Source organism: Oryza glaberrima, chromosome 3 (genome assembly GCF_000147395.1).
Source record: "Oryza glaberrima chromosome 3, OglaRS2, whole genome shotgun sequence".
Classification (NCBI taxonomy): domain Eukaryota; kingdom Viridiplantae; phylum Streptophyta; class Magnoliopsida; order Poales; family Poaceae; genus Oryza; species Oryza glaberrima.
This window is the reverse complement of record NC_068328.1, coordinates 26,345,444-26,359,922: the sequence shown is the minus strand read 5'-3', so window position 1 is coordinate 26,359,922 and position 14,479 is coordinate 26,345,444. Positions and strand designations below refer to the sequence as shown.

The following is a 14,479-nucleotide window of genomic DNA, read 5'->3' as shown; positions in this document are numbered from 1 at the left end:
TAATTTTTAACCTTAAATTTGTAGTCGATCTTGAAATTTTTTCATCGTAATTTATTTTCAGCCTTTACTTCTAGATCATTAAAAACACACATATAAAAGTTTTATTTATAAATTATTCTTCGTTTACGGCGGGGGCTTCAAGCATGCAAGCAAGCAAAATTGGCCAGATCACTTAGGCCTTGTTTAGATAAAAAAAATTTTAGCAAAAAAGATCACATCAAATGTTTGGACACATGCATAGGGCATTAAATGTGGGGAAAAAACCAATAGCATAGTTTGTATGTAAATTGTGAAATAAATCTTTTTAGCCTAATTACGCCATGATTTGACAATGTGATTTAGTAAATATTTACTAATAACAGATAAATTAGGCTTAATAAATTCGTCTCGCAGTTTACAGGTGAAATCTGTAATTTGTTTTCTTATTAGTCTACGTTAATTTGTTTTGTTATTAGTCTATGTTTAATACTTCAAATTTCCGTCCGTATACTTCAAAAACTTTAGGCCTGTTCACTTTGATGCCAAAAAAACCTTACCAAAATTTGGCATTGCCAAAATTGCCAAAATTTTGACAAGATTTCTTATATAGTTACTAAAATTTGGCAACAAACTAAATGTAGTCACTTTTTTGATAATTTTAACGAAATTTGGTAAGATTGAAAATAACATCAAAGTGAACAGGCCCTTTACACCCAAATAAAACTAAACAAACCCTCACTCCCGTACAAGGGTAGTACAACCCATTTTCTGAGAGAGCCGTACTACACGTTACATGATTGAGAGAGGATCGAAACCGACTCCAAATGAGTAGTCGACCATTCATTTTTTTTGCGAATCTCTCCTGTTGATAATCTTATGAGAGGGCACAAACTGCAAATGATCTGTCCACGTACATTCTGGATAAAGAAGGCGATCAACATTTTTTTGGATAGGCATCCAAGCGCAGAGCCAGTGCACATCCTGCGTGACAAAATATCTCATTTCCTGATCACAGATTGCGGGCAGAAACATCCCAGAATAGTTTGTCATTTCCAGATCACAGATTGCGAGCAGAAACATCCCAGAATAGTTTGGAGAAAACAGCCGAGGGGCAACAATCCAAACTCAAAACCTGATCGGCCATCATATTTTCTTACCATTCTTCAAATATTCAACTGACATTGGCACTCCCTGACATAATGACATATATCAAATAACTCTTACCAAGAATTATATTGTATCTTCTGTTCAAGACTATAATAATATCAGCACACTGACTGTCAAGCATCAATGTATATAAACTGGAAATTGGTGCAAATTGCAAGCAAGAGTTTGGGAAGAACTATTCTTACATGTATACAACACATGGAGACAACATCCCAATAATTGTACATCATATCCATCAAAACAGTCAAAACTAAAAAAAGAAAAGAAAAGAAAATAAAATGGCTCCTCCTAATTATAGTACTACATATGAGGCTATAAAAAGCCAGATGCTTATCCTACATCTACATGCAAATATTCTATGAACACTTCATGTAAATACGCAAAATAACTTATGCCACATTTGGCAGGAAGAAACTGCACGCACCACAACGCCACAGGGATATGCTGGCAATTCTTTTACCATCTTCTATCACCAGGTGAATCTGTTAACAATCTTAAAATGCAAGAAGGCTTGCAACCACAAGAAATCCAACCATGATTAGCAGGGCCTTCAGGTAGATGTCTGCCTGCTGCGGTTGCTCCAGTGGTCCTTGTCGAGGGACACCGTGGGCGGCATGACCCATATGTCCGCCATGGAATCCATGACCATGGCCATACCCATAGTGAAACCCAGCAGGCTGTGCATAAGGATTTGCATCTGGAAATCCATGCACTTGGAAGCTAAGCATAGGGAATAGGCCTCCAAACGCAGCTGAGAATGCATAATTCCCCCACCGTGCATTAGCCAATGGTACTCCAGTGCCCATGAACCATGGATTGGCATTAGCATTAGGATTGGCATGGGCAAAATTGTTGTTAGGATCGGCCTGTGGAGCTGTGGCAGGCCTCTGGCCAGTTGGGCGGTTAGGAATGTCAGCCTCGGGTATGTTCTTTGACCTTGGATCGACGCGGTCCTTGCCACGCCCATAAAGGGGAACGAGCTTATCCTCTTCAACGACAGCTTTGCACACCGGGCACTCTGGAGAGTGTGCGTGGATGTGCAACCACCTGTAAATACATGGCCAGCAGAAGAGGTGGCCACAGAGAGTAACTATTGGTTCTTGTGGCAATTCAAAGCAGATATTGCATTCAAAGCTCCCCCCAGCTGCATCGCCATTGGTGCCGCTGCTTGTAGATTCCCCAACATTGGCTGCCATCTTGCTGTTTCTTCAAAGTGCAAGAAGCTGCAATTGCCAATGAAACTACAATCACCAACAATGCTAGAAATAGCTACGCAAAACTGATAGAATATATTAGGAGTACTATGTAATATAATGGCTACTAGCAACAATTACGAAGTTGCTCCGCCAGCTACTAGTATGTGGTCATACATAAGGACCCAGCATTAAACGATAAAAATCTCATGAGTTTGAGCAAAACATAAAAAAGGTATAAGCCAACAAGAACACAACCAAGAAAGATTCCCCAAATTCGTGCCGGTAAAGAGGACAGCTGATGATCAGAAACCCTCCCAACAACCTCAATTTTGTTTCACACAATTATATAGGATCATCTAGAATAAGATGCTGACGATCCACAAGGATGGAATCAACAATCTAAGCATAAATAAACAACACAAGGAAATAAAACATCTAGGAATATCTCCCACGTTGGAGGATAAAATCACACGCTAGAAGAAGACGGGATTATCCATAAGCCCGATCTATTTCTACCGTAATCGCAGAACAATTAAAAAAAAATCCCAATTCTCTAGGAAAACCAACCCGCGTATGAACAACTAGCAAACAACAGATCGCCATAAACAAACAAACCAAATCTACGCCTGAATCGCCCAGTGCCCCCTCCGAATCGACCACCGGCCCCGAACCCAAATCCGAATCGCACAAACCCAGCATACAAGCACCCAAGCAACCGCGAGACGAGAGGAGAGGGTGGGGGCAAGCGGGAAGCGGCATCACCTCCTCCTCCTCTCGGCGAGCGTGGGGATCCGCGACGCGGCGGCGGCGGCGGCGTGGCTCGATCCGACGGCGAGGCCACGCGGGGGAAGGCGAGGCGAGGCGAGGCGACGACGATGACCTGGACGCGGCCGCGTGGGGGGAGGACGAGGAGTATAAAGTTAGGGGTCGCGCGGGGGGCCCACATGGAAGAATCTAGAATCCGGGGACGCTTTCGCGGCGGTTCACCCCCGCTTTACCCTGCGGAATTCCGGGGCGGGAGGCGTTTTCCGTGAAGGGAAACGGAAACTCTCCCCCGCTGGATCGAAGAAAGTACAGTACTTGTTGAGAGTTGAAACTGCCTTCACACTCGCTCACGCAAGGTATCACGCTGATCGTGCTTTTCGAATGCTGGAAGCGTGTGTTGCAAGGGATATGATGCTCTGTCGATGGTACTAATATTCAGCCCCACCGTTTGCCTTATTCTAAGAAATAAATCCAAATCAATATATTTGCAAACGTAAAATAATTTATGAATAAAATTTTTATACACGTGTTCTTAGTGATTTAAAACAAAGGCTGAAAAATAAACTACGATGAAAAAACTCTAAAATTAACTCCCAATTTGAAATGAAAACTTTAAATTATAGCTGATAAGTATAAATATAAGCGAAAAGATGAGATCGATTGTTACCCATCAATGTTATTAGAAAAACAAACATTATATACTCCCTTTATATCTTCTTTTTAACGTTATATACATTTAGAAATTACCGTAGTATTTTCGGTACTCATCGGTTGCCTATATTTTTTAATAAGTCAAAATGGTTTATTAGAAAATAAAAATTAATTTACATGTACAATTTTTATATATGTGTTATTAGTGCGACTTAAAAGTCAATGTAGAAAATAAACCACGTTGAAATTATCTTAAAATTAACTTTAAAAATTAAAATTAAAAATTTAAAATTTGACTTTCACTTTAACTTATTAGGGCAATCCATGGAGCTCTCAATAATTCTATGAATTTATCCGTTGTCCAACATATATATATATCGGACACGAAAACTATCGCACCCCTCCCATCGCTACGAGCACGAGTTATATTGTGAACTATTTTATTAACAACCATGTTAGTCTCCCATTACTTTTACAGCAGATTGTTATTAGTATATACCAGTTATAAAAGAAAAGATTAATTGTTACTATACCAGACTATTTAACGGCACAAACTTTGATATAATCTCTAATATGTTTGATATATACCTATGAACATTATTAGTTTCATCGAGTATTTTCCAGCTAGCAATAGCATGCCGCATCACATTCTTGGGCAGAACTAGGCTCAATCTCATCATCTTGCAAGCAATTCCAAATGCCTCCCGTTCATATGTACTATAGACTATAGTTTTGTTGTCATTTGATAGATTTGATATGTCTATCAAATGACAACAAACAAAGAGCAGTACTGCCGTTAACAATTCAATACTTGAAGAAAAATAATTCTTCAACAAACAAAGAGCAGGGCGCGTTCGTTGTTGGCTCTCTGTGTGATATCAGTCTATAAATTTAACCAAAAGTTGGGCAACTACCATGTACTTGTCAAGGACCTTCGTTATAAGTTCTTGGCAATTGGTCCGTGTGACCATTAAGTATTTCCTTGTCCATGTCAAAGACATTGAGTAGTTACTATCGCTTTTTACCTGTCTTAATTTCCTAAAAAATATTAGTTGATTATATCTCATGACCCAAGTACGTACAAATTCCTTGCTGCTCTGTAATGCTCAAGAGCGAATAAACACATGCATTGCTGGTGAACAAAATATTCAGAAGTTAAAAAAATGATATATGCAGACAGATGGTAATAATAAGTTAATGATAATTCTTTAATTAAAATCGTATATTACAATGCACGAGTGATATGCTAAGTATAATTTAAAACATTGTAGGCTTATGACAAAAGCACCGGTGATATCTACTGCAATATTTCCTAAATATGACTAGCGAGATTTTTTTTTTCTCAACAGCATCAAAACAAATATGTCCCGCCGTTAAGTTTTCGATCGTTTCACCTGTGTCTAGGGTGATAAAGGACCTAACTTTTTAGTATATAAAATTTAAGAGCTAATCTAAAATAGAATAGGCTGAATTTTAATTAATTTTTGACCTTAAAAATATTCGAGAGCCTGGTACATGGGTCTTGACCCATTGCCACCGCTACCTGTGTGGCTGTCATGGAAACATAGGGGCATTTGATTTTAAGGAAACTTGCAAAAACACCACAAATATCACCTTGAGTTTGTTGCAAATACCCCTCTCGTAAGTCATTTTTGTTTGAGATTACCCCCAAGTGCCGTTACTCGTCCATTCTCGGGGCCGCAAACCCACGACCGTGGTGGTCATCGTGTCTAGCGTGGACGATGACATGATCGTGGAATCCCTACTTATGGTGTCTAGCATGTAGTTGGACGGTGATAGTCCAAAGTCTTCGCTCTTAAGCATTGAGATTGCTGGAAGATGAGCTATTACACTTGTCTCGTGGGATTCAACGGTGACTTGTTTCTTTGGTTAGATTCAAAATGAGAAAGATGAGCTCGGTATAGCACACATTATTGGGAAAGAAAATGTATATGTCCATTGAAAAGTGCGCTGAGTCATATTACACACATGAAAAGATGCAAGACTACGAGATCTGTCTTCAACCAATCCATTTGGAAAGCGTGGCCCCCACCAAAATGCAAATTCTTTTCCTGGCTCGTCACCCGAAATAGACTTTGGACAGCTGACAGACTCGAGAAAAGAGGTTGGCAAAATCAGAAGATTTGTCCGCTGTGCTACATAATCAACGAATCAACGGTCCACCTTCTAACACACTGTAGAGTTACCAAGAGGGTATGGATAGAAATACAAAGGTGGACCAAACTGACCTCCAAATGAGCAAATGGAGTGACTACGACTCGGTGGAACAATGGTGGAGCCTTGTGGTAGACTCCCCTAACAATTCCCGCATTCCTTTGCGAACATTGGTGATCTTGGTTTCCTGGAAAATTTGGTGCAAACGAAACACAAAAATCTTCCGAAACACAGCCTCAACGCCGGCTTCCATCATCGCCAAGATCGAGGAGGAAGCTCGAGCTTGGGTCAAGGCTGGAGCCTCAAAGCTTCAAGACTTTGGAATTTTTCGCGGGTTCTTGCGGGTTTAGCTTTCGAGGCTTGCCCTGTACATGTTACTTTGATCTATTTTTTCTCCATCTCTATTAATATACGAGACAAAGCTTTTGCCCAACTTTAAAAAAAACAAAGAAAAGATGCAAGAAAAAACACAAAAAATGGTAATTGCTTATTGGGAAGGAACATCAAACCAAAATAGATTGAAAGGGGCTGTTTGCAACAAATCGTTTTATGATAAGAATCTCAAACTCAAGCTGATATTTGGGGTGTTTTTTTTTTCAAATTTCCCTTGATTTCATGCCTTCCTCATCTTAAGCTGGCACTGAAGGTGTTTGATGAGCTGCTTGATGTGGTCGTACTGGTCGCTGCAAACACTTCGGGAGTTGCTCTTGTCGATGGATCCTTCTTTCCACACTCCACAGCAAGCAGCGAGGCGAAACGTGGCACACCATCGTCCTTCTCAGAGCCTCCTATTCCCGCAGCTTAGCTATCTTGTGGTCATCAAGCACAGAGAACAAGTTTGGACCAAAGCAAATGTGTCAAAAGTGTAGTTCACTCAACCTCTCTGCTCAAGCTAATGTTGAGTCGTGTTTCTTTCAAAATTTTGGGCTTTGGCTTACAGGTTTCCATTACTTGGAACCAATACTCCTAGTGTTTCCTTCATCTTGTATTGGATGTATCATCTATGGCTGACAAAATTTTGGGGCATTTATAACAAAGTAAATTTAAATAGCATGTACTGTATATGGACTGAAAGAGACAATTGCAACGCATGTATTTTATAATGTATAATTCATTTGTTGTAAAACATACATGAATTTCGAAAAAAATATGATTAAAGATAAAAGTATATAACATAGGACAAAACTAGAATGAGAAGTAATGTGAAATGGAAGGAATATATGATCCTTGATTTTCTTTCAAACTTTGACCAATAATATTTATGGTGGCGCTAATACATGCACTGCGCGCAGAATATTAGTTTGAGCGCCGCACAATGCTTTCTTCTTCTATTTTTTCCCTTTTTTACCACCCACCTTTCCTATGTCCGTTCCTTTCGTTTTTTACCACCCCATCTTTCGTGTTTCTTTTTTCTCTTTTCCATCTCATCCGTGCTTCATCAAAGGGCCCGGTAAAATATTAACCATCCAGATTTAAAATATTAACCATCCAGATTTTTCACTTTTTCATTCTTTCTTTCCAGTTTTTCTGTTTTTATATTTTAGTAAAATATTTACCGTCTAGTTTTTGTTTGGGAATTTTCTGATTTTCTAGTGTCTCCCCACGTTTAAAAAGTAAAAAATTTTACTTTTGTGGAGTTTTCCTTTTACTCTTAGCCTCCCACATCTGCCCATTCAAAAGTAACAAATTTACTCACATGAATGTCCCGTTCAAAAGTAAAAAAATTACTTTCATAAATGCCCCCCATTGTACGACACCATTCCTAGATGGCAGTAAAAGAATTACTAACATCTTACAAACTAGTAATTATTTTACCAGTATTATAAACATTTAGACTTCGTGGTCTGTGAGTAAAACAATACCACCTTCCTCTCGATATAACCCATGATTTCATAGCCACCGCATAGTAATATGTTTACTGATGTGTTCAATATATAGTATAAGAGTAAAAGCTGATACTAAGAGTATTGTTAATCTGTTCACAAAATGGTCGTATGAATGAAAAAAATTATAGGCTCAATTACACACGAGTGATAAAATTACTCACAGGTGAATCAAACTAGAAAAGAAAGAAAATTGATTCAACCAAAAATCCATGGTGAAGTTGGGATCCTGGTGGCTTTGCTTGATCTTGCTATAAGGATGGAGAGGCTGGTCTGTCTCTTGTGACTGGTAGTGGAGAGGGCAACCGAGTGGCGAGTGGTAGTCGACGATGGAATCATGGAAGGATGTAGCGGCATGGTATAGACATGAGCTCAACGTTATGCAGTAGCTGCCATCCATCATTTAGCAAGCACGAAAAAAATGCAAAAACATTCTCGTTCATGTCATACAAACGACGAGCAAAAGAAAAATAGCTAACAACCTTCATCACAGGCAGACTCCACCCTATCCTTTGCAACCAGCCACATGGAGCACGATGTGCAAATGTAGGACTTGTGCAGCCCATCAGTTCAGATCGGGTAATATTGGAGATTGCACGTTAATTTGATTTGCAAAAAGAAATTAGGGCTTCATACGTGAAGGTGAAGGAGAGTATGTAGATACAAATTAGAGTGTCATTTCCTTACTTGCTTGTTTTGTCAATATCGCCGACGTGGAGCAGCCGCCGGTTGGTTCTCTTGGCCCAGCTGAACACCTCCTTGCTGGTTAAGGTGTTGTCTGGCGTTCGGTAGCAAGGCCCGAAGCAACACCTTCGTCTCAACTGCCATGGTGCTGTTCTCCTCCTCCATGGTGTGTCCCCAATCTGTGGGCTGGCAGTGGCGGAGCCAGAAATTACTAAAGAGTAGGGCTAACCTAGGGCTCAACTAATGAGTTGTTGATTTCTCTCTAAAATTACATGGTGATTTAACATAATTTATACATGATTTTGGAGGCAAGCCTAGGGCTCCTAAGCCCTAGTTGCCCTATGCTTGCCTCCGCCCCTGTGGGCTGGGATGGTGGGTCGATTTAGATCCGAAAAAAAGGAAAAAAAATGAAGTGGGGGCGAGAGTGATTGGTTGGGTATGGGAAAAATAGAATATATACTGAAAGCAGGGAAGTTGTTTTTATCTAAATAAATCGTTTACTCCGATAATGGTGGGAGCAGGATGACGGGACGTGGGGTAGGATCGGAAGCATGAAAGTTGTTTTTATGTAGTAAATCGTTTACTCTGATAACGGTGGGAGCGGAATGACGGGACGTGGGATGAGGCGGGTCTGAGCTGATACATGTTTGGCGCTCGGAATGCTACACTCCTAGTAGTATCTCTACAATATTTATCCAATTACTTAGTTCACTAAATTGAAAATAGTACCACTAGATCTATTATCAAAATTACTTTCACCATGTCTAGTATGTTACTCTATTTATACAAATATTTCTAAAAAAGGACGAATACTCAAATAATTTTAAAAAGTCAATTTCATCATATATTAAAAAAACAAAAGGCAGTGTGTGGGCATGATATCGTTAAGCTATACTACAACGAGGTTCCCTTACAAAAACTTTACCACTAGAAATTAACATGCTAGTTGTTAAGTCAAATATTATTACGTAAAAGAAATTAAGTTGTTTAGTCGAATACCGGTTCTTCCTTTGAAGAGGCATGTACATTCCTCCGCTTTTGATCAGCATAAGCACCTAACAACTGAGTTTGAAAGCCGAGCATCCAATGAGCCAGCGTGAGGCTACCCATGCATGCCGGTGATACTAAACTCCCGTGTGCCTCCCATTTCCATCAGTGTTCTGAACATTTGAAACTAGCAACCACATCCGCATGACAAATCAAACCATGGAACCTTTTGAAGAAACGGCCATGAGTGAAGCTCTGAAGGAGAAACAAACTTAAGCTAGTACAGGTGTACATCAATCGATCAGTTTCTTCTTGTTCTTCTATAAATATATCTTTTAAAACCAAAGCTAGGCTAAGCTGGTGTTATATTCAGAAGAGGATCAGAAAGTATTTAAAGTTCACCAAACAATGATGGAAACAGAAGGAAGGGGAAGAACAAAACAAGAACAGAAACACACTAATACAGAAACTTAAGCCGATATTCTCACGATGGTTCTTTTATAAATATATCATGCTGGCTGTGTATATCGTGGCCACCTTAATTAATTTTTTCAAGTAGGGGCTACCTTTAAATTAAGATTCTCTCTGCTACTATGGGATTCACGTAGTACATATTGGTATATGCAGCTGTAAAGAAGAGTTTGTGGGAGATATTGTGGTACAACAAATGAGAGCTGTGTGCTACGTTGGAGGAAAAAGAGAAACGCCCAGGGGTTTTCCGGCTAGCTCCATAAGGTGGTGGGCAAGACGACATGGGTTCGAAGCCTCACCCCTTCTAATTATTTGATATTAGATCCTTCCCTAATATTCGCATCTTATTTCGTTGGAGGAAACATATCTATCGTCTGCAGAGAAAGCAGGTAAATGTGTCTCAACTGTAGAGGAATGCCGTTATTAAGTTGGCCATATCAGTATGTACCTCTGCTTGTGCTCTTTTCCTCTTCAGATGAGCCTTAATCTTGTCTCATCCCCGTTCTTTTGCTCATATTATGAATTACAGTGGACATGCTTCCTAAGTTTATGTTTTTTGAAAAAAAATCTATATATAAATTACTTAGAGTACTTTTTAGAATAACTTTTGAACTTCATAATAATTAATTCACTCAATTGTACCCTCAAATATTTCTACTATCTTAAAAGTGGAGTCATCCTTCTCCTTCCAACCCCTACTCCCAATGCTCAGCGTGTCCAAACACGAAATGTAAGTACCATTCCTTCCTAGTTTTATGGGCCCGACCCATCAACGTACGGGCTCCAAGTCTATTCCTAATTATATAGACCTGATCCGTTATAACTCATGGCATAAAACTAGTTATAAAAAGAAAATCAAATAATCCTCACCCATTCATCCGTTCAGCCCTTGTGAACCGGGCAACACCTATCTGCCGAGTTGTTCCACTACGTTGTCTGTTGCCTATTGCCCACTTTGTTGTGCGTTGCCCACAATAGAAGGAGCACTGCCAATGGAAGGAACATATATCTTCTTCGCAGGTGGTGCCAGGTAACTTGCTCGGCCTTCTCGCCAGCGATCGTTGCCTCGCACCATGGAAGTTCATAGCAGCTGTTATTGGCACAATCGGCACGAAGAATTCCTGTATGCCTCCCATTTCCAATGATGCCCTCAACACAACAGATCAATTAATGTTATTTACGGATTCCTTTGAAGAAATGGGAGGGACTTATACAAGGAACCGACTGCTGATTGCTCGCTGCATTTTTTTATTGCACTTCCATTGCATTGTTTGATCTTCTTTTCTTGTTTTCACTTCCACATGTGTGTAGGAAGAGTTCTGTTAGACAGTGCCACCGGCATATGGCAATGGTGTAAATTGTGCCATACAGGCTAGTAATTGTAAGTGGTAGTTGTGGTGATAAATGATGGCTAACTCAACATGAACAGATAACCGATCTGTCATATTTTGGTCATCCATACAAATCTACTTATTTGGTCCCAAAATATAACAATTTAGGTATGAATTAGACTCTTCCTTGTACTACGAATCTGGACAGGAGGTCTATCCACTTTCATTGTAGAAGGATGTATCTAATTTATGCCTAAATTATTATAGTATTTTATAACAGAGGGAATAGCAAATTGTAGCATCTTATAATTCCAATGTTTCATATGTTTTGTGTATCAAATGGTGGATGTCTCAAATGATTTTGCTGAACATTCCACCTGTAGTTGTACAACAATGGGAAAGCTGGCCGTGTTCTCTCTCTCTTTTTTTTTTACTGTATCTCCTCGTATTGTCTTGTATAAGGATTTTCCATGCGTGTTCATCTATTCTACCGTGCAAATACAAACAGCATGAAAGCAAAAAAATTGCTACTCCTATGTCCCATCTGGGGTTTCATTGTGTGCGTGTGTAATACACCAGAGGAAGCTTAGGTTAGGTTTGTAGTGACTGTCCCATTTCCCCATTTGGGAATTGATCACCACCTACACCTATCTTGTGGCTCCAAACACGGAAAACGAATTGAAGCAACAGATCATATAGTTGATTTTTCCAGTACAAGTGTGTCAAAAGTATAGAGTTTCATTGTACGTCTCTTGCACTTACGCAAATGTTGTGCTGGTTTGTCAGCCTTTGTCTTACTATATCCGTATCATATTATAAAACTTCCTAGCATTGCCCATATTTATATAGATATTAATGGAGTCTAGATATATATATATATATATTCCATTAACATCTATATGAATGTGGGCAATGCTAGAAAGTTTTATAGTATGAAACAGAGGGAGTATATTTTTTTCTACTGCATTTGTTTAGAGTCTACATCTTCTTGGCTTAAAGCCTACCGTCCAGCTATTACCAGATGGAACCTCAGAATCCGGAGTAGTGATGAATTAATGTGCACATCGATACCATGAACTCCCAATTTACCTCCTATTTCCATAAGTGTTTTCAAGTCGACGCCGAACATTGCAACCATAACCACATGAGAAATCAACCACGGATCCAAGTTCTCTTGGAAGAAATGGGGCTATTGAAGTTAAGGTCATGAAGGAGAAATGAGCTTAAGTTAGTACAAGAAACCTCCTCCTTTTCTAGACCTTTCTAGGTGCATATATATCTTGGCCACCTTCTGTACCATTGGGCCAAATCTTTGGAGTAATAAGAAGATTCATTATTATGAGCTATAAGAAAGAGTATGGACATGTGGGCAATAGCTCGATCTTTGATTGCATTTACTTTTCTAGAGAAAAATGGTTGATCACAATTAAGAAGTGATAGGCAGGTGCAATTATAGATGGCCAAATGGGTTGCTTGACCCGGGCACAACCGGGCTTGGGCCCGAGATCAGTCGGGCTAGCACGGCTTGACCTACACGCTGGGGTGGGCTAGGCCTACCCACTTGCTGCACCAATGGCCCAGACATGGCCCTTAGGCCCTATAAGGCTTGGGCCATGTCGGGGCAACCCAAAGGCATATAGGTGTACTGTGCTCCTCATTGGAAAAAGTCTGTTTTGCCTCCCTTATTTCTTTGGGTCCTCTTATATGCCTAATAAGTCTATTTTGTATCCCTCATTTTCTTTGGGCCATGCTTTATATAGCTGGAATAAGTCTATTTTGCCTCCGTCAACTATTTGCCTCCTTGGTCTTTGGACCGTGCCGTTCCAAGCAACTCACCGTGCCGAGGCAGAGGCCCTGGCACGGGCTTGACACCAGTTAGGTGGTGCCATGCCTGGGTTAGGCCAAAACCTTATGCCATGGGCTAGGCCATCGGGCCTCGCGCCTTTTGGCCAACTATGGGTGCAAAATGGTAAATGACAGACAACTCAAAATTACAACTTAGCACGTAGCTGTCCAGTGCCTGTTGTACTTGCATCTTGCACGTAGTAGAACGAATTTTTATGGTACTATGCCATCCAAACTGGAATAAAAGAATAAAATCAGAGTGCATGAGTAACCATTACATCTCCCTGAGGAAGAGATCGAGATTAGAGCACTGATAACTTAATTTTTGCATGTAGTCTAATCCAAATACTTTACTCATAATCTCATCCAAAAGGGGGTATGGATAGAATGAGCCAAATCAAAAACTTCTAATCTTTTCCTAATCCTTCCTATGGAATGAGCATGGCGGCCACTACGGTTCTCCCTGTTTCTTTCTAATTCATCTTCCATTTTTCTTCGAAATTTCCGCTTTAGATGATTTTCTGTCCTTTGGAGTTAGCATTTCGTGTTGTCCTTCCTCGAAATTATTATTGATTTTCTATTTCTTAGTAACTGTACATACATACTTTTTCTGGAATTACAATTGTTGGCTTCTGGCTTCTAGTTAGCACGGTGATACATGGCCGTGGCCCGCGGGTATGGGGTACGATAGTCGACGGAAGAGCCCACAGGTATCCAATCACCTGCTGTCGCACTTGGACGGCTGTCAATTTCTTGTGGGATTGTAGAATGGACCTTTTGAGCAGCCTATGGGGAGTTTTTGACATGGCGGATTCCCATATGCCCTCCTATTTCCATTGCTGCTCTCACTCAACATGCTATGGGGATTAACCACACAGAAGATCAGCAATGGATCCAATTACTCTTTCAAGAAACAGGAGTGAATGTGAATCGAGGTAACACAAGAATCCTTGCAGAGTCGCTCGCTGTATTAGGTTTGCAAGTATATATAAGAGGAGTTGGTCAGGCATTGGCAATGTCAATAGCACAATCGTCTTATACTTCCCCCGTACACAAATACAACAAATTAAACGAAGGGTTTAAAATTTTTCCATAATTATCAGGAATCCCATGGAGTACTACTTCCACCCAACTATTCCTCATTTAATTGTTCATCCATTTTTATCCCTAAACACCCTTCCGCTCCCCATCATGGGTTCTGTCAAGGGGATTTCGCGAGATGGCCGAGCATTGATGTGATTTGCCCGTAACACTTCCGTAATCATGATTATGGAGTAATACACATGATAAATGATGAAACTATCCTTGATAAATGACGTTTAGTCCATTAAGTAGCTTCTAATTG

General features: G+C 40.1%; 1 protein-coding gene across 1 annotated transcript; it reads right to left on the bottom strand.

Annotated features, from left to right (window-relative positions):
* Positions 1-1,253: 1,253 nt before the first annotated feature.
* LOC127765132 (uncharacterized) lies at positions 1,254-3,319 on the bottom strand. Its single transcript, XM_052289971.1, has 2 exons — positions 3,105-3,319; positions 1,254-2,369 (listed from the first exon to the last, which is right to left on the bottom strand). The coding sequence occupies exon 2, from the start codon at positions 2,340-2,342 to the stop codon at positions 1,641-1,643; it is 702 nt and encodes a 233-aa protein (XP_052145931.1). The 5' UTR covers positions 2,343-2,369; positions 3,105-3,319; the 3' UTR covers positions 1,254-1,640.
* Between the last annotated feature and the right edge of the window lie 11,160 nt (positions 3,320-14,479).

Excerpts from the sequence above, each read along its gene's own strand:
- LOC127765132 (XM_052289971.1), bottom strand. The coding sequence starts at position 2,342 with ATGGCAGCCAATGTTGGGGAATCTACAAGCAGCGGCACCAATGGCGAT.